Below are 22,974 nucleotides of genomic sequence, written 5' to 3'. Positions count from 1 at the left end.
CATAAAACATGCATTATTAACACTGTGCAGTCCATTTGACCGGTCCAGCACCAGCCATATGGAGGCCATCCAGGAACTGTCACACGCAAAATTAACTCAGCTAATGGGAAAATTGCTTTATACAATTTGTCAGGCTTTGCTGAGTCCCAAAATGTTGTGTGTGTGTGTGTGTGTGTGTGTGTGTGTGTGTGTGTGTGTGTGTGTGTGTACATGTGGATTTGAGTTGTACAAGTTTGTGTTGATCACTCCCTGCACATGTTGAGAAATCACAAAGTCCTTTTTGATAGTTTTATGAATTAGACTAAAGCCAAAAACAGCCACGAGGTCTACTACTTCATTTAAACAATGTCATAAATCACTGCAGTGCTTTACTTATCATTTCCAACTCAGACTCAGCGGGTCACCTTTCACTCAACTTCAGATCTTAATGCTTCCAACACATCCTATCCCATATTCCTGCCATAGATTACAAAGAGTTGATGACCTCTTTTAATCAGCTAGTCGACAGGCCTTCCATCTTGACCTGTCACATGACCCAGACAGCAACACCCAAATGACCTGTAACCTCTGCTCAGGCCATTAGTGGGGGATTTAGAAGCCCAAACAAGACTTCCATACAAAGGTCATCTTGATAAATCAGCTCTTCCTCAGTGTTAGAGTATGCGAATGGAGATGTGAATGTGGATCAAATGTTACCTTGTTAGCAAATTAAGTCAGATTCCTACTAATCTCCTTCAGAGGGGACTTTCCTGCTCTAACTACCGAACAAACACACATACACACTCCACGTCTGCCCACAAGCGGGCTCTTTGTTGAGCAAAGAGGACACTTTTAACACTCAAATGCAAAAGATTATGTGGCATGCTCATAAAAAAAATGTAGCCTGAGAAATCAGAACTCTGGCAAGCTAACTGTGAGATCTTGTTGCAGTTTTCTCATCTCTGCCTGTGAGAAATGTGTTTATGGCTGCTATGCAGAGCTCTGTTCACGTGCCCACACATCACTTGTCTTGGCAGTTATTGTTCCACGCACAAGTTAACAAAATAAATTCCTCTACAATCCCACAGGAATGAATATGGTCACAAACATCAAATCAAAAGCTGCACTTCTTTTCTTGCTTCCTCCTAAATCAGTTTGACGTGTCTGTGCCCTGGAAGTGAAATATGACAATTTACAGAAACAGAGTTTAAACATTGTGTCCAGCAAATCTGCTTTTGATGCAATCAGAGGAAGAAACTGGTCATAAGGCGGTGATGAAGGGGTGGCAACAATGACTTTTTTTAAGGCGTTTGTATTCTTTGAAAAGGGGCCAATTCTGTTCATGCTCACTTCAACTCTGCCTGCCTCCTCTGTGAATGTGCAGCGCTGGACACCGGATATAGGCTTTGGGAAGCCATTCTTTCTCAAAGGAGGAAGGCCTCTTCCTTGCCTTTTATGCTCACAAAGACAAGAAGGGGTTGGGTCAGCATTACTTGTCTCTCAAGAGTGCTCTGGTATCTGGGAATAACGTCAGGACGTGAGGACAAGCAATGACCCCTGTGACTTAAGTTTCACTGGTTTCGTTCTCAGCCTGGAACATTCTCACACAAATTAGCACGCGTAAAGAACAATGAAAGAAATCATCACAGCCTATTAGCTTTTAAAGTCTTCTTTGTGAAGATCTACCTTATAGGCACAGCAGTTCTATGAGCTAACATTAGCTACAGAGGTGATATTGAGCTTGCTTGCTTTTTGTTGTTTTTTTAAAGTGGATGCTTTTTCAGACTTCCTGAAGGTCAAGTTGTTCTTTGGTCATCGGCTCTTTTTCACGCATTTTCCGTCCTGTCCTTGTACCCTATCATCTTCTCAAAATTGATCTTGTCAAGACTGACACAAAAAGATTTTGATCCATCATGTGATACCACCTGGATGACAATGATCCCAAACACACTGCCAATGCAGTAAAAACGCAATGATACACTGTCAGTCATGGATTGGGCTCCCCAGAGCCAGGACCCTGACATTATTGAAGCAGTGTGGGATCGTTTGGGAACAGAATGTAACAAAAGGTGTCCAACATCCAAAGAACAGCTCTGAATGTCCTTCAAAAAGTCTGGAAATCTATTCATGAAGACTATTTAAAGAAAGACTTAAATAAATGAAAAGAAAGCTTGCCTAAGTGAGTTAGACTTTGTTGAGGAAATAAGGTGGTCATACCAAATATTGACTTTAGAGCTCATTACTCATGTACAAACTCTGTCTGCTTGTAGTTCCATGCATGGTTGTCAATTTCAGTAAATCACTCCACCTACTTCCCTTTCCAATTGAAATATAAAGAAATGAGAACAGTATATTAGACTGTAAAACTGCATATTAGAATGAAAATATCTTTTCGATTTAAGAGCTTATGCTTACTGGTGGAGTAACCATTACTGAAGCATAAAAATATTTTGGTAATTACCAATACTGTTAATTTAGAGCAGCTGTGGCATAAACCTTACATCAGATGATGGTCTAATACATTTATTAAGCATTGAAATATTAGGCCAAAATATTAGGCTTGAATAGTATCAGCATGCCAAATACTGTAGAGTGCAAATCAACCATATGTTGGAATTATGGGGAAGTTTTCTCCCTTGTAAGAAGTGCCTATTAATAATAATAATAATATTCGGAAAACCTGAATGGAGCATGTACAGCTCTAAGGTCTGTTTCACACAGGCATTTCTATTTGTGCAGTACGTGAAGCTGCACAACTTGAGTGTAAGAAGAAGAGGAAATTCCAAGGACAAGAGAAAGAAAGCCTTTATTATTGTACTTCACAAACTAATGAAGGCCTAATTGAGCCCTTCAGGCCCATTATCATACCACACTATTCATCTGATAGCCAGCTAATTGAGAGAGTTTCTCTCTATTGTTCTCCTACATCCGTGCCAATCCTTATCTTCCATAACGTCATTACATCCCTACTGTTTGAACATATGGTGAGATTACAGTTTACAGATTACACCCCTCTGAGGCTTTAAAGATGCAGAACCCCGGCGACAGATCTGACCTCATATCTGTTAAAAATGCCTTAAACTGCCCCTACGCATTGAAAGACTGGCATGTCTCATCTTCTCCTGTGAACCATATCATGAGACCTCCTTAGCTTGTTTGCTACTCAATTTTATCTGATTAAGGCCTTTTCTGGAAAACTTCAGGAGGATGACCTCTTGTTGTCCAGCAATATGTCAGAGCTCAAGCATAGCATCTGCAGCCACATAAAAGGGCAACACGGGATAACTCATCCGTTCTTCCAGGAAAGGGGTTCAAGGCTCTAAGTATGGATACGGGAGAACTTCGGGTCCTCTGCAGCTGGATCTGCAATTTCTGTCAATCCCCTTTATTGTCATAACTTATAATGAGACAAATATGAGCCATGTGCCTCTCTCATCTGCACCGAGATGCTGGGCTAGATTGCCATCACTCAGTAAATCAGTTACCCCACCAACCATACAAGCTGTTGTTTTCAAGTTCTCGCAAACTCTTATTTGCAGCTCTCAGCAGAGGCCTCTGCTGGGGATTTTCATTGGGCATGGCATCAAAACACTTAACCACAGCAACATGATGCAGTATCAAAGGATGCCTACGTACTGACAAGAGGTGTTTTAGGTATGCTTGCCAGTTTACAAAATAATAAAATTTAAAAAAAAAAAAAATTTAAATTATATGAAACTAACAAAAAGACGTTTTAAAACATAATAATAAATTCAACTTAAAATCAATTTAAAAAGTTTTTAATAAAAATAAATTAAGACTATATATTTTTAATGTTTCCAGTGTTGCTTATCTTTCATATTAAGGAGATATTTAACACCCATCATGTTCAAGCAGTATAAAGCAGTATTAAATCTGAATATTGAACAACTAATAAAGAAATTTCAGGTGAAGTTGTAAAAGATGAAAGGGGGGAAAACAGCTCTTTGAGTTAACTGTGACAGGCAATTTGTAAAAGGATTTATTGATTGATACTTAAGCACCAAGAGAAGCCCTAAATCCCTTATATCCCTCTGGAGAGGGAAAGTTAGGTTATCAGAGAGTAAACGGCAATCTGTACCACGATCCTAACCAGCTGTTGCATGTCTAAGCCCATTTCTATGATTGGACTGCTTATGTTTTGGCAGGTTTTACCACAAGGGGCTTGGTGGTAACTGATTTAACAATGAAACTCAAGATTGGATGGATAAAGAAAATAACACGTTGTCCCAAATCCGGGAGCAACTAGTGTAGAAAACACTACCTATCAAAATCAAAACTAAAATATTTTGCCAAAACCGTATCTGTTATCTGCAACTTTTTACCTCTGCTAAGATTAAAGAGGCTCAGGAACACTCAGTTCTGCACACTGGTATAAAACAAACTGTTCATGTGAGTCAGGTCTGATGGGATCTTTATTTGATTTGGAGGGATTTTTTATAAGAACAAACATATCCTTTCAGAAATTGGAGTCTTGTTCAGTGAGGTAACGCAAGAAGGTTTTGTTATAAATATATCTGCTGCACACGATGATCATTAAAAACATACACAGCAGATAAGCTGATAGATGTGTATTTATACTAAAAATAAGCACGTGATTAATTTCAAGTGTAACCTCTAACATCATAGCAAGAAGGTCCTGGTTTGAACCCCAGTCAGCGCCTTCCTCTGTGGGACCTGCACATCCCTCCCGTGCCAGTGTGGCTCTTCTTTGGGTGATCTAGCTTTCTCCCATATATATATATATATATATATATATATTCCTCCCATAGATATATATGTTAGCTTAACTGGTGATTCTAAATAATTAACCAAATACACTACGTGTCAGCAGCAGCACCAGTTCCTAGCAAGAGAGCTAATGTAGCATGGAGGCTAAGAGCAAAGCAGCAGTAGCTAAGAGGGCTTTTATTTTCTTTAAGTTTAGCTACACCAAAGTCACAAACTCTGAACAGCTGGGTTGACAAAACTCAAAAGACTTAGAACACAGCCATGCTTTTTCTTGTCCGCTCTCACTGTCATAATGATCAGTGTCATAACTGAACTTATGCTAACATAAAAAGTTAAAAAAGGCACACTCAGAACGAGAGGAAGTACACAGTAGCCTGGTAATTGAAAAACTGAGTTTAATATTATTATTATTATTATTATATATTATACATTATCAACTTACTAAACAATACCAATTCAATTAACTTATATTAGTGGATGCATTTATTTACTATGACGTAAAGCTCAGAAATTAATGTTAAGTTGAGCTTGAGGATCTCCACTCAAATAATTGACAGACTGATTCCCACTCTCTTTCTGACAACAGGTGATTACAGTTTATTGATTTAACAGTGGTATTAGATCAGTACTCAACACTGCCCGTTACTTGAAACAAAACATATCTTTATCAGTAAAACAATACGAAAGTATAGCATGGCTCTAAGGCTTTTCCAACAGTTGCTCTGCAGTAGAGTTAAAAAAAACTCAAAAAAGAGAGTGTGGAGAGGCACTAAAACTACAGAAGTATTTAATTCTAGAAGCAATTCAGCAACCAAAGCAGACCAACACTGTCATGGCTGTGTGCAGGCAGGCAGGAAGAGAGGAGCCAAAATGCAGGACTCGCGGAGGCAGAAGTAACTCAAAATACTCAGCTTTATTGCTGGGAAGAAACTGAACAAAAAACTAACTAAACTGGGAATATGGAACAAACTAAACAGGTAGGCAGGCTGGCAAACAGAACACACAGCAAAAGTGAGGGTACGATGCGACAACAAGCAGGGGACGACGCAGACACTAAATACAAGAGGTGAACAGAGCTAAGACGAAACAGCTGGGAGACACGGCTGACGAGACAGGAGAGCACAAAGCTCAACACACTGACATAAGGCACAGACCTACAAAGTAAAACAGGAAGTACACGACAGACACGGAGATCCAGACAAGACACAGAACTTAACATGCGCAGTATCATGAGCAGACATAATAACATCATGGGCAGACAGAGGGAACACAGAAAAGAGAGACCAGTGCAGACACAGAACAGAAACCTAACAAATGGCAAATCTTAATGGAAAATACAATCAGAATAAACAAGATCATAAAAAAGAAACGCAAAACACTGAGTCATCAGACTCAGGACCACGACAAACAGGTACTGCCTCAAAGTCTTCACCACGGTCTGTTGGGTCTGCATATCTTTACTGGGCAGTATTTGTTCATGCTCAGCAATGACTTGAGTCTTGCATCTGTTCTTTGTACTCTAAAGTGAGATACAAATACCTCATTTCCACCTAAGCAGTAGTACTGTTAATGGTGCAAAACCAGCTTTGCAATGGTGCCTTTAAAGACCACACTTTTACTGCAGAACATTATATAGGTTTACATGGAGGAAGCTTGGGGGATTTCCATTGGAAAAAAATCATGGCAGACAGAATCTGTAGACTGCATCTAATGACTGTTGGACTTTGTCTAGAAAGCCCCACAATAGCCACTGCCACCAGTTGTTCCAGCTTTGGGAGCTGCAGCTGAATCAGTACCAGCTTTTAGGCACCAGCATGAGTCATTTTTGTGGAAATTAGCGAAATAAATTCTAGATTAGGCACCAGCACCATGCCAGTGGAAAAGAGCGATAAGACAGAAGCCTTTGGAGCCAAAAAATGAACAGCTGAAGGATGGGATACAACACTTGTTCAGGCTAGGAAAAAAAACATAAATCTAATGATCTCATCATCATTGTCCAATACTGGACAATTTGGCAGCAGTAGGTGAAAGTTCAGGTCGAGGGATATCAAGTGAGACTAAACTGTTTGCTACGGGGTATCATCACTGGCTCCGAGACACATTCTTCCACTTCTGGGGCTCGTAGCCTTGTTACCTCCTCCCCTTATCCTCAATCGCTCACCACCTCGCACCTCCCTGTTAGACAGATATATCCATTACACTCTGCCCAAACCACAGATGACATTTATGACTCAGCAATTTCACACTTATATGGCTAATTGCACTTTCACCATAGCAGGAATCCTAAGGGAAGTGACCAGTCTCAAGCAAAACATACATAGTGATCCTTAAGTAGTTAAAGTGCAGAAAGTATTAGCATGGGACAAAAAAAAAAACACACCAAAAGAAATGTTTTATGTGCCAAAAGTCAACTCCAGCTGTGACCAATCTTAAAGAATGGCCTCCTTGATGATGCTTGGACCACAGGGAATTGAAAAGGGCTTCTCCATGCTTAGCCAACTTCTTAAATCCCCAACTCACATGGCACAGGGAACACACACACACACACATAAAATGGGGCACCATTTGCTACAGTACTTGACTAAGAAGGTCAGGGGAGAATTTTCTTTGCTACGCAGTGACGCCTGTCAAAATAAGAAGACACCAACATGACTGCAAATCTTCCAAATGTAGGCATTTTTACAACGCTAATGCCAGGGGTCAGACAGGTTGTACCTTCCCAGGGCACAATGCTTGGCTGGTGGTCAGTCAGCGGCAGAGTCAGCTGTCATGTCTGTGTGAAAGGAGGTTGTTCCACTGCCTAGACAAAACTACATGCAGCCTTCTTGGCACTTTGGGCAGCAGCAGTCCCAATTTGAGTCTTGATATGGATTCTTAGCTTTCAAAGTGGAGAAAGTTCCTCAGCAGCAGCTGTAAATGTTGCTTCTGTCTTTCATCTCGGATCCAAGTTGATCCTTGCTGGGATTCACCCCATCCTGGCACATCATAGCCAAGCTGGGAGGTGGAACCCATGACTTTCCCACCACTTACCGTGTTTCCGAAAACCTTCCATCTAACATCCCACACACCATCTCTCACTCCAGGAATCTGCTTCTCTTCCTCCCTCTTCTTCCTAATTCTCTTCTAGGAATTACCGATGACTCATTCTGACCAGATTAAATGACCGCCAAGGGAGAGAAACTCTTGCGTTGCTAAACAATTGAGAAACTTACTCAAAGCAGATGATGCATTACAAAAATAAAGAAGTAAAGGTCTGCATAGAGCCGAGTATCAGCTCGTTGCTCAATCCACACAAGAGGAATGATCATAGCAGCTTCTCTAAAGTCATCGTGACCCACTCTCAGTTCAGACTGTCTTAATTTCATATCTTAATTTGTGGAGACAAAAAAAGAGAACTGCTACATACACAAAAACGCATCAACAAAGGCACCATTAACAGCAATTTCTATACATTTTAAAATGTTTGCTGACATATTTAAACCTTCCTATAGACTAGGGTCTGTGCAGATCGTATCTCACAGGGCTTTTTCTTCTATAATTCCAATTTTTTTATGACTTTATCCATCAGTTTGTTCCTAATGATGTCACACCATTTTATATTTCTGCCTTGATTGGGACTTTTTAAAAATGCAAATAGTTTCGAGACCCAGGGGATCCCAGTTAAAAGTACCCAGTGCCACCTCCTGATCATTATTGTCATGGGTATCACACAGCATTAGAGGAGGGGAGGGGTACTCTGTCAGTCATTTAAAGAGTGAAGCCTCCATTGCGGTATTTGCCATCCAGATGGAGAACTTACCAGACTGGAAACTATTGGAAAGTCACTGGCTCTACCTGAGACAGCTGGGGTGCACCCTGGTCATGCCGCATATGAAAAGGAGAGCTAATACTTCTATACTGCAAACCCTTGAATACCCTCCTCGGAGTGAGGAAAACTCCACCTGCTGATATGACTGCCCAATGTGCTTGTAAAAGTTGTTACCTTTGGTCCTGAAACACAGGGTAGCAACTGTTTGCTCCTCCTGTCACATGCCAGCATGCCCCAAGCATAGCATGTGGGAAACAGTTTGCTTTAACAGCTTGTGATGTGTTTTTAACTTTAGCTGTTTTTACTTGTTTCCTGTTTGTATACAGCCTATTGTGAAAGATTCTTTAGGCACAGCCAAGTGGCACACGGTTTCCACTTTGGTGGCCTAAAGATTACATCTCTGCTCTTTGGAGATAGATGTGAGACCATGGTCTTCAACAGGAACAGGGTGGAGTGCTCATTCTGGGTCAGAGGCAAGTTGCTGTCCCAAGTGAAGGAGTTTAAATATCTCAGGCTCTTGTTCACCAATGAGGAGGGGGGAGCCAGACATTGACAGACAGGTCAGTGCAGCAAGAATTGGGATGCTGTACTGCTGTGTTGTGATGAAGAAAAAGCTGGGCATGAGGGCGAAGCTGTCAATTTATGGGTCAATCTCCTTTCCTACCCTCACCTATGGCCACAACCTGTGGGTAGGGACTAAAAGAATAAGATGCAATACAAATGGAAAAATGAGTCATCTGAGGTCATCCTCAGAGATAGGGTGAGGAGCTCTGTCAATCAGGAGGGACTCAGAACAGAGTCAGGCGGGATCCCGGGAGGATGCACCAGAGCAGATCGAAACAGTGGAGCGCATGGTTTATCCACTGCTGGATAGTGACATGCTGGAAAGATTATGTCTGCGGATTGGTTGGTTGTATTTTGAATTCGGTTATTTTATATTGGGGTCAGAGTGACCCAGATTAGTTTCATCATAGAAATACAACTGAAATGTTTATTTGAAACTATTGAAAATAGAGATATTTGAATGAAAACATGGTAAATAATCTTTAAAGCAATAGTGTGGATTGTACTTTGGATAAAAGCTCTAAGTTTTTAAGACTTAAAGAAAAGTTAAAACTTTCTGCTGCACAAAATATGAAAATGAATTATACTTTGAGAATTATTATTTTTCTATTATATTTGCCTCTTGCAGTAAACTATTCTTTGGGGATCTCGAGAGACCCCAGTTGGTAGTCCCTGTATGTTAAATATGTCGGTAGGATGCAGGTCAACTCGTCATTGGCTTTATTGTTCTGGATAACAGATCAGGAAATCCTCTTCCTGTTCACTCTGCAGCTTTTGATGGATAAATGTCCTGAAATTATAACAAACTTCCTGTTGCCGACCTCTCATGGGCGATGGGAAAATATTCAAATGATTAAATCCACAGTGTTGACCTGCTTCGATTTCACTGGTTCAGCCAGATATCCACCTCCTCAGCCTCTGTCCAGATGTTCTGTTTCAGCCTGTGGTTCGTGCTTCCAAATCCAAGCTTGCAGTGGATAAAACGTGTACTCCGCTGTTTTGTTTAACTTGATATATTGGCTTGCAATGTAATACACTTTTATCCCACGTAGCTCCCTGAATCAAAGGTCACTCTGAGTGAAGGGCTGAAGATTAACGTGATTAATAAAGTGAATAATGATTGTTTTAGCAATAAAACATCTGGAGAAAGGAACATCAAAACCAAAGTGCTTTGTTTTTTGTCAGAGCAACCAAGATAATGGTCAATATGAAACTTAGAGTAGGCGTTTCTGAACTGAAAAAGTACGTCTTGAAGACATCAAAGCAGATAACATCTTCACCATAATATCTGGAAGGTTTTATTAGCTGGCATTTGTAATTTGCAATATACTTAACCGTGTCTATGAGACATGATGATGGCTTACTGTTACAATCCATCACAACTAAAATTAGAGTCCAGCCAATTTATCAGTGGAGCGATTAACTATTAGCTGATCTGTTATTGGCGTCATTTGTAACAGCAGATAAAAGTAAAGAAGAGATGGGAGAAGCACGCTTCGACCTTGCTCACAAGTACTGATGTTGTGCAGTTTGTTCACCAGTTTGTACACCTCTGATAGACTGTTCACATGCGGGCAGAACTGGACAGTAAATAAATAAATAACTAAACATAACAAGCATCAGAGAAATCTGTTTGTTTGGGGATTTTTTTTGTCTGTCTGAAGTTACAATAAATTATTATTTAATATATTGGAATATCAGATTTGTAAATCGCCATATACTGGAATCAGACTTAAAAATCCTATATCTGTCAGTTATGACTAAAAGTTATGTGAATAATTTTATACATTGTTTCATTTCTATATGAATTGGCTTCCTTTGCACTTTTCACACTGTACTGCTTCTCATCTTGGCCAGGACATCCCTGTAAAAGAGATTTTCTAATAATAAAGATTTAAAAAAGGACCCCCAAGTTGACCAAATGATAAATTTAAGCTACTTTGCATTGTCCAGCCTCTTCCTCCTCATCTTTAAACGTAATAAAAGTCCACCTTGTTTCCTCACTCGGCTGCAAGTGTAATCGATATTTCTGCTGGAAACTCCAGCTGTACTTAAAAATAAAGCCTCAAAAGAAGCCAAAAACTGCAGTAGTTCAACAAAATTACAAGAAACCACAGCACACTTTAAAATACAAAAAAAAACAAATTCTTAGAGGAGACTTATAGAAATGTACAGTGTTGTTATGGCCTGTTAAACTCACTAATTATCTACTTTGAACTGATATTTTTATTAAAAGTTGCTCATGTAAAGGTTCTTACTGATTTCTTGAGTCTGCCTTGTTTGTAAAGCCATACAAAAAAGCTCAACGTTCACCATTGTGAGGAAAACACCAACTGCAATGTGCCAGATCATCATTGCTGCCAATTCACACTGTGCAGTGTTTTAATCAATGTAATTCTAAAATACAGCGTCCCATTAACATCCATGCACCAACCATGTAAACAATGTATAAATATATTTACTGTAAAAAACAACAACAAAAAGATTCTACATAGAGCACAAAAATGACATCACCTGCATAAGATTTGGACTCGGTATCATTTTAAGTAAAGGAATCAGTTTTATGAAGCCCAAACTAAAAAAAATCATTATCATAATAATAATGTAATCATCATCATCATACAGTGGCCAACTTTCATTTTGATGTCAAAAATGAATTTATATGACAGAATATCTGAGGTAGATTATACACATCGGAGGGATATGTAGGCTATTGTCTTTAAAAAGTTGCACACTTTCATTCATGGAATCATTCAGCTCTTATAGTCATTACTTGTATCCCATAATACATTCTCTTGTAATGAGTGCCTCACTCAAAGTATAACAAGGAACCCGGACAATCTGATGCCTATGAAAGAACAGTTAGTCTCTGGTTGTTGACCACAAGACCATTACAATGTGTCTTAAATGGATTATGTAAATGTACCATAATCTTTTCGGAGTGCATACGCAACACACGCCCTGAGAGACAGAGTTTTCAACTCTTCAGATGGAGTTGGCTCCACCCTTTCCCTCCTCCTCAGACATAGAGGATGTTGGAACTCAACTCCAAAATGTTCACAGCAGAGCGTGAGCTCTCCCGAAAAGTATATTTCTGATAAAAAAAAAAAAAAAAAATCAACGCGTACAAATATCTGACAAGAAAGAACTAAATAAATGTTTGTAACATGGATAAACAGAATAAATGGACTGTATTACAAATCAGTCCAGATTGGAGATATGAGTGTGTTGGTCTCCGAACACCGCAGGGACGCATGGTCTTTATGAATAAAGTCTGGTCTTTATCCTTAATCAGACAGAAACGATACAGAATCTGTGCATTCACCAAAAATAATGTTGGAGACTTTCCCTCCACTCACCTCAGCTTCTGTCAGATCCACACACAAGTAGAGAGCCGCCAGCATTAAGAGCGAGCCGGACGGTAACAGCATCGTGGCTGTGCGCCGTTGGAAGCTTTGCGCGCAAAAGTTGTGCAGAGTGCCAACAAAAACTGCCTTCTTCCTCCAGGTAATTCAAAGTTTATCGGCAGCACACGGACAGCACGTTTTGCTGCATCTTTGTCCGAAGCGTTATGAGGATCTGATCAGTGTAACTTGGTCTTGTTTGTGATGCACCACACCCCCCACCCAAAACGACCACCCTCGCTCATGCAAAGGGTTTCCACCTTGCTTTTACAAACACTCCGACTCTTTTCGGTAAGCAGAGGGACTAGTCGGCACACATTTGTGCTTTTGCAAGAATATTTGAGGAGGTTTTCGTGGAACATAAAGCTGATCTTAAACTTTTCAAACGGGGAACCTGGGCATCTCGTGATACCCAACTTTTTTCCTTCGTCTAACCATCGCACAGAGACCGGAGTGACCGTAAGTAGTGCATTTTACGAAACTGGAACTGAGTGTGAAAGTGCTAAAAATGAATGAATATTGACACAGAAAGTCTCATATGTATGCACTCGTGATTAACCAGAGTTATTAACGTCGTGCGTCTCCGCTGTGCCTCAGGTCGGACAGTCATGCTGTAAAGCGTGTTCACGTGAAACTGTGTGGGACTTGAGTTTGCGGTCCGCGTGAGTGGGGACCATGCAAGAACAACACGGGAGAGGACAGAAAAACCTGAGGTAAGCACAGCGTGAAGGCAGCACATGATTACCACATGATTCATTGATCAGGATTTTTACGCGTTTTTTATTTTTTATTAATTTTTAAATTATTATTGTGAACAGGCTGCTGCTTCTGTGCCTCGTCGTTGCCATCCTCTCCTCAGAAGTGCACGCAGTAAGTTTAAATTTAACGCGATCTTTTCATTTCTGATTATGAGAGTTCACTTGACATGTGCAATCTGTAGAATTAAAGCATAAGCGTCATGCTGATTGCGTCTCTCGACTTGGAAGTTGCTGTCTGAAGCAGCAGAAACGCGCAGACCTCGGTGTGTGAACAATGGGCGTGTCAGCACCAGAGGGTTTCTCCGGTAGGAGGGATCTTGGCAAAGAGCATTTTCAGTGGGATTACTGGTGTCGCAATTTTAAAAGTTTAAATTGGGACAGCCACATTTTTGGCTCTTGCAAAACAAATAAACAGGAATAGGATTAAAATATGGGCATATGGTATGCTTTTCTTGACCCCGGATTGAGAAGTGGGGCCATGACCTCTGCAAGCAGGATGATGCTGAGTATGAGCTTTATGGGTTTAAATGTGTCACTTTGTGTCCATTTCTTTTTAATTAATCAAGAATACACCATCACCACCACCACTGCAGCCCATAACAGATTCATTACTTTAATGATAAATGCTATACAGCACATTTTAATCATAGTGGATCTACATGTTATACATTAAAAGGCTTAAACTATGAAAAATTAAAAAGCCAGAGCTTTTTCACAAGGCTATTACTACTACTACTACTATTCCAAGTGTCTGAATCTGCTATGGCCCAATAAGATCATGCACACAGAGGGGCATGAAAACTCCCAAACCTGCAGTCAGTGTACAGTCAGCTCTACTACCAGATTATTCCTCAGGTAAATAGTGACTGTAAAGGGATCCCTTCCTAATGCTGCTCTGCTATTACGAAATCTGGGGTAAAAGCCACAAACCTCAGCCTCTGCTTTGAGTTGTCTAAAACAAATATAAAGTTTCATCAGGTTTAACTATAAGCAGAGCAACTTCCTAAGAGCTGTCATTTTATCTTAAGCCTATGAAACTCAGTGGTGCAGGAAGCACTTTTTAAAATTATGCTTGTGGTTCTGTGGTAAAGTTTTAAACACTGCTTCATAATTTCTGCGTGTGTGAGGTCTTGACGTTGGACATGACATGAATGTCAGCATCTGCACTTTTATTCTTTGGTCAGTGGGGCCCCATTCTGTGGATCCTCCGTGGACTTCCATGTTTAGTCCAGAATTTGAGATCGAAGAAAGGAACTATCATTCTTACTGTCCTACTCCTAAATGTAGACGTGCAAATCTGATCTGCACCTGGCTGCTGACACGGGCAAGGAAGCATCTTCACACTTTAACCCGCCTACGAGTGAACACCATCACCCAGATTTTCCAGAGCCAAAGTATAGCCTATAAAAAAATCACAACAACAGTTGCCTCAAGGGGCGAAGACTCCACAATAACACATATTACTTTTCTTTCTCCAGACCTTGCGGGGTCTGCTTTATTTTTTCTTTCATTGTTTAAAAACCCAAATTAAAAGTTGAATTTTTTTACGCTTGTGAGTTTTGCACATTGTGTTTGCACTGCATTTATCTGGAACTAGAGCTGTTGAGCTGGGAGCTGAGACAAAGTGAATGTGTTTAGACGATAAAGGTGGTTGGTGAGTTCATTTTCAAAGATCAGAGCGTGGGTTTGACCCCCAGTGAGAGCAAGCTGTCCCTGATTAGCTTCTGGAATAAGATACACAACAATTTAACAAATCACATTTTCTTAACTTAATCTTAAATGCAACTGTTATAAAAAGCACCAAATCATCACTTTGCAGAGTACATTTAAAAAACTTTCATTGTTGGTTAATTTGGCCTTATTTAAAAACCTTTTTAAAACGTTTTGCAACTTTCTTTTTTTTTTTTTTTTTTACAGTGCACCATTGGGATGCTGAGTCCATGTGCACACTGTTTGTGTAAGCGTTCGGTACGCGTGTGTGTCTGTGTGTTTCTTTTGACTTCAGCTGGCGCATGATATCAGATGTTTGGCGGCTCTCTGAGTTTTTTAATATCAAACTCAAGGCACTCAGATAAAAGGTTATTTTATCGAGTGATGAAAAGGTCCCGTTGTCTTTCGCTTTTATCAGATTTGGTCAGGGCTTGATTAGAAGCGTGTGACACGGCTCAGCTCCTCTGTGTATTGTCAGGCTTTTTCTCCGAGGCAGGGATGCTGGGCTACAGCCGGCTAATTTTAGTTTGACGATATCCATGTTTTCTTTGCAGACGAGTAAACTGGATAAACAGTTTGCAATAAACATTTTTTTGAGGCGAAATATTTCCATCTTCAAACATTACAGAAGTTTTTGAAAACATAGTAAGGAGTCACTGTCAGTAGCTATAGCTTGTAGGTAATGAGGTGTTTGAAGATATTTCACATCTTTCGAGGTTTAGGGGAAACGGTTACCAACTACATGTCACTATGATGTTTTCCATTTGACACAGAATTCCCCAAATCCCAGCTAGATCTGGAAAAATATGTTTCTGTTTAATATTATATGAAAATCGCACCCTCGGGACTATTTCACTCCTTTAAACAAAATCATTGTACAACTGATTCCCACCATCTGTCTCCATGTTACGTTTGCACTTGGAATTCCCCGGCCTGTTAAAACTTTGGTACATGAGATTTCGTTTGCTATTCCCAGAGTTTTTGTGTTTTTCTGCTTGCAAATAAGCAGATTTCCTTAAGTTGTGGTGTGACTAAAGGCAAAGGTATGCTAAACCAGCAAACGTTATAGTCAGTGGTGTTGTGTTAGCTCCCTGATAGAGGAACGTGGGCGTGATCTAATTTGCCATGATGATAAAAGCATACATTCTGAAAGTCACTGCTGCAAATCATTCTTACCTTTCCATGCAATTGAAGTGCATTATTTCACAATCTGTCTTAGGGCTGTTCGATATAACGATATATATCGGATGACGATATAAAAACGTCTGTTTCATTTTACGCTATCGTTTGCTTTGTGGTGTCGCAAAATAAACTGTTTACGGCAATATTTTTTCATCGTTTTGATGGTCACTGTAGTGGCTATATTAATTTTTTAAAGTTCTCTCTTTCTCTTATATTTTATATAACCACACTACAGACAGACAAGTGCCTGTTTTTATGCATCGTTGTTAGCAACAACGACAGTAACAGCATCGCATGTCCGCTTGTTTATGTTCCACATAAACCTTTCACAATAAAGCTCAAGATCCTGTTGAGACTTTTCAAAATAAACTGAATCACGTGAAAGAGCAGATTATTTACGGATGAGAATTTAAAAAAAAGAGCCGCCAGGTGCTAAAAAATAAACCTTAGACTCAAACGTTAGAACAGGCTTTTCCCCGCAGTACGCGTGTAATAAATACTCACAAAGAAAACGGCGGCCTTTTCAACTTATGTCTAAAAATGCATAGTTTCATGCATTGGTTAAAACACTCGACTCCAGCTACATGACGCGCTGTAATGAGAAACTGCAAGCTTGCAGCGAGCGAACAGTTCTTATTCATCAATATAAGGTTTAATCAAAAATGTTGGCCCTTGAAAAATCAAAAACCTTGCCTGATCTAAATTTGACCACTTGTTCAAGATCTCCTACTCATGCACCTCTGCACAGTTTCCAGAACAGCTGCTATTTATAGATCATTCCACAGAAGTCCTGTTATTCTCCTGTGTACTTGTGGCTCTGTAGCGCACGCTGTATCTCCTTCAGTGTGTCAAACCAATGATCCTTCCACTCATTCACTTTCGAAATATACCAAGTGGCAGGGAAGAGAATCTTGAAAAGGCACCCGAATTCAGACTGTTTCTGCTGAATGTTCTCCCCCAGATGCCTCAGGACATTACAGTGAATGTCAGGCAAAACAGCGAGCACATTTGATGACTGTGGTGAAAACACACAACATGTAGGTCAAGTGGAAGTGATCTAAAAATAGCATCTGTGCTGGAGGTTGTCTGGACATGTCTGAGAAGGAGATCGTGAAAGAGGGATCACCCAAGTTAAGGTTTTTGAGTTTTAGGGGACACTGTTCAATTTTTTTTAAATCACATTTCATATTTTTTGTTGAGTTTTTTTTTTATTACTCAGTAAGTGCTTCTTCAAGATCCATAGATTTAGGTTACCTAACATCAGTGTGTGAACACAAAGCCTAAAGGCCCCTCCAAGGTAGTCGCCTTAATCCACCCTGCACTGTTTTTGTACAGCTTTTGCTTTTATATTTCTCCTTGGAAGTCCTGCATCTCCAGTGTCTTCAGACATTTCAAATTTAATTCACTTTGTGGAAGAGAAAAAAGTTGCAGGGAGCCTAATCTGGCTTCTGGTGACCACAGTTCAAGATGTTCGAACACAACGTTGTCCCTCAGATGCCTCTAGAACAGTGGTGTCAAACATAAGGCCCAGAGGCCAGAATCAGCCTGGAAAAGACTCCAATTTGGCCCAGAGGATGATTTAGGAAAAATGTGAAGAATCTCATAAAGTTTGGACCTTTATACAGCCCAGCCATTCATACTACACTGAAGGAATTAATTTAAAATATCCACTATAAAAAAAACTGTATTCTTGTTTTGTTTTAACTATGGGTCTGCAGTAAGTTTATTTCTTACAATGTAGTCCCAAAGAGTCATCCTGACTAATTTCTTTTTTTTACTGCAGCAGCATTTCTTCATCATACAGAAAAACTGAGATTTAATATTGAAATTAAACCTTTTCTTGTTTTAAGATATCTCAAGGATTAAATTTGTAGATAAACTTCTTTAGACTGACAGAAAGGGGAATTTCATTGGTTCACTCCACGTACAAAGTGAGCTATACATGAGCGATGATGTAAAATGAGTTTGACATCCCTGCTCTAGAAGATAGAGTACAGTAGGTCACCACTGTGACATATTCATGTCAAAAACAATGCTGGCTCCAGCACGCTGGAGGTCTTACTCTTGGTCTGATGGCCACCTTCGGGCCTAGCCACTGAATATCCACTCATTATCACTGTGATCCACAAAGAGATGATCAGTCAGTTTGACACAAAAGTTCATATTACCTCCCTGCATTAGTTTGAGGTCTCAAGCAAGTGGACAAAAACAGGACTTCTGTGGAGTGATTTGGAAGTTGTCCAGAGCTGCACCTGGAGATGACCTTGAAGGGGAAACTTCAAAACACTGGCACAATAATTATCAAAATAGCCCATTTGGAGAGACTGATGCATGCCTGTGCATTTATTGCATTTTATTGCATCTAATCTCATTTTAAATATCTTTGGACAACACATGTCCTCTCACCTTGCACAGGGACAGTTTCTATTTTCATGAACTGGACATGGAGGTCACATCCTTTGGTGGGAAAATTTAACTTCCACACTTATGAGTGCAAAAAAAAAGAATTGCGCGGGCAGTCACTGCTACAGCCCAGGCTTCTTACATGCAGATAAATATTGCGCACAATTTTTTTTTAACCAGATCTGCTGGTGGAAGAAGGAAGGCTCTTGAGAGAGTAATGTTAACAGGATGTTTCAAATACGTCCCTTTGAGAGGGTTTCATTCCAGGGTGTTTGAGTATATATTTCAACATGTGATGGAATTCGGAGGCTGATGCTGGCAGAGGATGCGTGACTGTGTAGGAGACATCTTTGGCCCCACACTGCTGCGGTACCTGGAAGCCCAGCAGTACCATCTGCTTTTCCAATTACCCCCTCTTTTTCACTTATACTTATACAGCCATGACAGTCAAGGAAAGGTTTTAAGCTTGCTATAAATGACTGCCACGTGACTGAAATGCGGACACGTGACTGACCTCTCAAGTGGGATTGTTTCACGGGAGAGGAAGGTGGGTGTCCGGGCCAGGAGAAGATGTCTGCCTGTGATAAGGGTTTGAAAATATGGCTAACACATCCACTGCCAAAATAGCGGCTTTGACATAGAAGGTGCCCGGCTGTAACAATCAGGGGAAGAGCCCATTGTGCTGGAAGCAGGAAGCCACAGTCTCAGATGAGAAGTCCATGTGTGGGGCTTCCCTGTCACAGCTGTGTGTGTGTGTGTGTGTGTGTGTGTGTGTGTGTGTGTGTGTGTGTGTGTGTGTGTGTGTGTGTGTGTGTGTGTGTGTGTGTGTGTGTGTGTGTGTGTGTTTGTCTCATGTGCCAAGAAAGATTGAAGCAGAGGTGACAAGTGGTTTCCACATCTCGTGACCTCCCTGCCTTTGTATGGTGTTGGGTTCGTGTTGATAGGCAGACAGACATGTGCGTGTGTGCTCACATGTGAGTGGATGCAGAGTACGTGGGTCTTTTGTTTGCTTAAGTATTGTTTCCTCTGAAGTTGGCCTTACAAAAATGTGGCTTTATGTTGGTGATTGTTTTATTAGCCTTTGCATTTGTGCATTGTAAGCATGAGGAAAGCTCTGGTGCGCTTGGCTGCTTGCACCACTGGTGTTCAGCTTTCCTTCGTAAACAGGAGAGCAGAGTGGTAGACGATTACAAGGACAGTGAATAAGTATGAAGGAGATGCTTGTGGGGCGGTGGAACATGTCTTAAATTAGTCAGACAGTTTGCTATCTCTCATTGGCAGGAGTGTGTGAATGTGTGAGACTAAAGTTTTTTTCAGTTCAGAATCGAGCGAAGAGAAAATAGATGATCCAGAGAAGCTCTAAACAGGAAAAGCAAGCCGGGTGGAGCTGAATATGTCAGAGTTTCTTTACGGCCCTGCTGGACCCCACATAGTTTCGGGACTCCAGAGTTTATAAAAAACATATTCGCAGCATAAATTCTGTCCTGTTCATGCTTTACATTACGCATCAGGCAAAACAGAAGAGGAGTCTGAGTTAGTAGTGTGAAGATTACTTTATGGTTAATAAACTACTGTGAGAGTTTTGAAACAAATTCCCAATCCAAGGAATTCTCTCACTCTTTAAACACACTTAAATCACAGTTTGTTTGTAAAGTAGGCCGAAAAAAATGATGTTTTTTTCTGAAATATTCATGTGGTGATTTCAGTTTTGAACACCGATCCATGCTGCTTCACTGACTTTCCAGACCTCTCTTAATAAAAACTAAGGGCACTAAACTGTGGGAAAATGTGAAATGACTTAAATTACTTGTTTACTAAGTATACATATGCATATAAAGGTTGTCTTATACCGACCTTCGATGCTTTTGTTGGCACAACAAATTTTTAAATTATGTGTGTGTTTGATTATTTAGACGTTTAAATGACGAAGAAGTTCAATATACAAGCCACGCTACATAGGGATACCAGTGGTTTGATTACATGGATAATCACCAGTCATGCTTCATTTTCATCCCAGTCATGCGTGACAGCGTGCAGACAAACCCGACTTGTGTACACTACAGTGCAGACTCGAACACAAACTCGCTGTCGTTCTGTATTCGTCAGATTTTCTCACAGATCTACAGTAGCATTCACAAATGGTTTATTCTGTATCTCCAGATGCCTCCAATATATTTACTGTGGAAGTATATTCTAAAATTTGGCCCAGTAATAATACTGTCTGTATAAGATTATGCCACAGAGGAAGCGGTACCATAAGAAAATGTTTGGATATCAATTCAGTTTGGATGTGGTCTCTGGAAAGTCCCTATACACTGTGCATATATCTTCCCTGTCCTTTGCCCCTTACTCCATCTTGCAGTGATTAATTGAGGGGCACAGGGGTCCAATCAGGCTGTGCTGAAGGAATTCTAAAGCCTTCGTCCTCCCAGAATTCATCCTCTCAGTATAACTCTGTCCCTAACTTCCTTTTATAGCCTCATCCAGCTCCTGGTTTTCATCTCCCTTGTCTTCTGTCTCCTCTCTTCATCCATCTCTGAAAGGGACCCTTGCCAGGCAGTTTGTCCTCGCTCTTCCTCTCAGAGCTTGTCTTCTTCACATTTCATCTCCCACCCCCTTGTGCCCTCCTCCTACATTTGTCGTCTGTCATGGTTGGCTGTGTGGCAGGCAGGCAGGAGTGGTGGACCCAAAATGCAGGACTCTTTGGAGACGAGATTTAAACTGAAAACACAGCTTTATTGCTGGACAAACTTCTACATAAAATAAGACTCAGAAAAGCAAAACAAAACTCTAAACTGAGGTGCTGGAGAACTGGAAATCATGAACACACAGCAAGTTGAAGGTACAACACAACAGGGAGCACAGGTAGTGATGGGACGTTCTGTATCGAGGCTTCGGAGCGTGTGTCGAGTAATGGAGGGGGCGTTTCCGCGAAGCGCGTATCGAGGCTTGCTTCATTTATGGGAGGAGCTGAAAATGATGACGTCCGAAGCCTCGCTGCCCGGCTGTACCACGTGACTGGTTCATGAAGCGGTTCGAACTTTGCCGCAAATAATCATTTTCCATACTGCCAGCATAAATATACACAGTATACTGCCATCACTACAATATACATGTTTTACACACTCCTTTTGTTGTTGACATTTACAGGCTGTGTGCAAAATGCCACACTCTTCAAATTCATGCCAGCTATTATTTTTACGTCCAGTAGGTGTCCTGCTAGAGCAAATGAAGCTTCGCGTTGGGGTGAACCAATTGGATGAAAAGCTCCAGTGCTTCATGGGGCTTCATCTGCCCATCACTAAGCACAGGAAAACACAGGGCTTTTATACACAGGGGAGTAATCAGGGAATGGGCAACAAGAGGGAGACACAGCTGGGAGAAATCAGGCTAACGAGAAAGGGGAGAGGTAAAACTGAACACACTGACATGAGACATGAACTTTCAAAGTAAAACAGGAAACCAGAAACCATCACACACAGACTCAACACTGAGAGGCAGACAGAAAATAACGCATGGAACCCAAACTATACATGAGGCAACAAATCCTTAAACACGAATAAACAGAAACCTAGAATTCCAATAACAATCAAAGCACAAGAGTATCAAAGGGCAGCCCATAGTGCAAAAATAAACCAAAACATCAGAAACTCAAAATGCTGGGTCGAACCGACCCAGAACCGTGACAGTCATCTGTTTCCTCTTTGTAGAAGTAGTGCTACTCAACGAGCTGACAATGAGCTGTACTCTTAGATTTGATATATGGGTTTTTTGGAGGGGGGCAGTGGGGTAAAGCACTGAAGTGTAGGTTTGATCAAATCTTGCAGGTGGTATCTAACTATGATCTCAGGCATCTCCAGCCTCTGATCTCACTGTTGTGTTTTGTCTTCTGGCAGGAAGTCATAGACCATTAATTTCCATCCCAGCTGTGCAGTAATTGATTAGACTTCATTACTTCATGTCATGGGAAGAATGTTAGCAAAGTTAATGCGCTTTGTGATAACATGACCATGTCCAATTTTGTCTGTCTCTCCAATGCCCTGTCTGTGTTTTTTTTTCTTCTTCTTCTTCTTCTTCTTTTTTTGGGATATTATTGCCGTGTAATTTGGCTCAGATATGCATAATTCCCAGAAAATGAACCTTGATAATTTTAGTGATCATCTCACTTTTCTCTTAGTGAAACCACTAAGGTTGTACCAGTGCATGACATGTCTCAGAAACTTATGAATATACTGTAATGCAATGCAGTTTGATACTTGCATTTTTGTTTCCTTTAAAATTCTTATAATTTCTTACCCTTTTACTTATTAACAAAGATTCTTCTCTGCTTAAATGTTGTACATGTAATCTGTTAAATGTATAGTTATCATTTTATTCAGCGTGACTACACTCTGTTTGGCTTTTTTATTCCTCACTT

At 40.5% G+C, this 22,974-nt stretch overlaps 2 protein-coding genes across 3 annotated transcripts in view; one reads left to right on the top strand and one right to left on the bottom strand.

Annotated features, from left to right (window-relative positions):
• The window catches only part of col4a1 (collagen, type IV, alpha 1), a 48,503-nt gene extending 35,821 nt beyond the window's left edge, over positions 1–12,682 (bottom strand). Inside the window, exon 1 of the mRNA XM_004551358.5 lies at positions 12,460–12,682. Coding sequence (XP_004551415.2) covers positions 12,460–12,531 — 72 coding nt within the window. The 5' untranslated portion in view covers positions 12,532–12,682. The remainder of the gene's footprint in view (positions 1–12,459) is intronic.
• Positions 12,683–12,732: 50 nt separating this feature from the next.
• Positions 12,733–22,974, top strand: part of col4a2 (collagen, type IV, alpha 2) — a 62,385-nt gene continuing 52,143 nt past the window's right edge. For both annotated transcript variants that reach the window (XM_012919142.5, XM_012919141.5), the window contains exons 1-3: positions 12,733–12,963; positions 13,102–13,217; positions 13,323–13,374. In XM_012919142.5, the coding sequence (XP_012774596.2) occupies positions 13,180–13,217; positions 13,323–13,374 (90 nt within the window). In that variant the 5' untranslated portion in view covers positions 12,733–12,963; positions 13,102–13,179. The remainder of the gene's footprint in view (positions 12,964–13,101; positions 13,218–13,322; positions 13,375–22,974) is intronic.

This window comes from Maylandia zebra, linkage group LG16 (genome assembly GCF_041146795.1).
Source record: "Maylandia zebra isolate NMK-2024a linkage group LG16, Mzebra_GT3a, whole genome shotgun sequence".
NCBI lineage: Eukaryota > Metazoa > Chordata > Actinopteri > Cichliformes > Cichlidae > Maylandia > Maylandia zebra.
The sequence above is the reverse complement of the archived record's forward strand: the minus strand, read 5'-3'. Positions and strand labels throughout refer to the sequence as shown.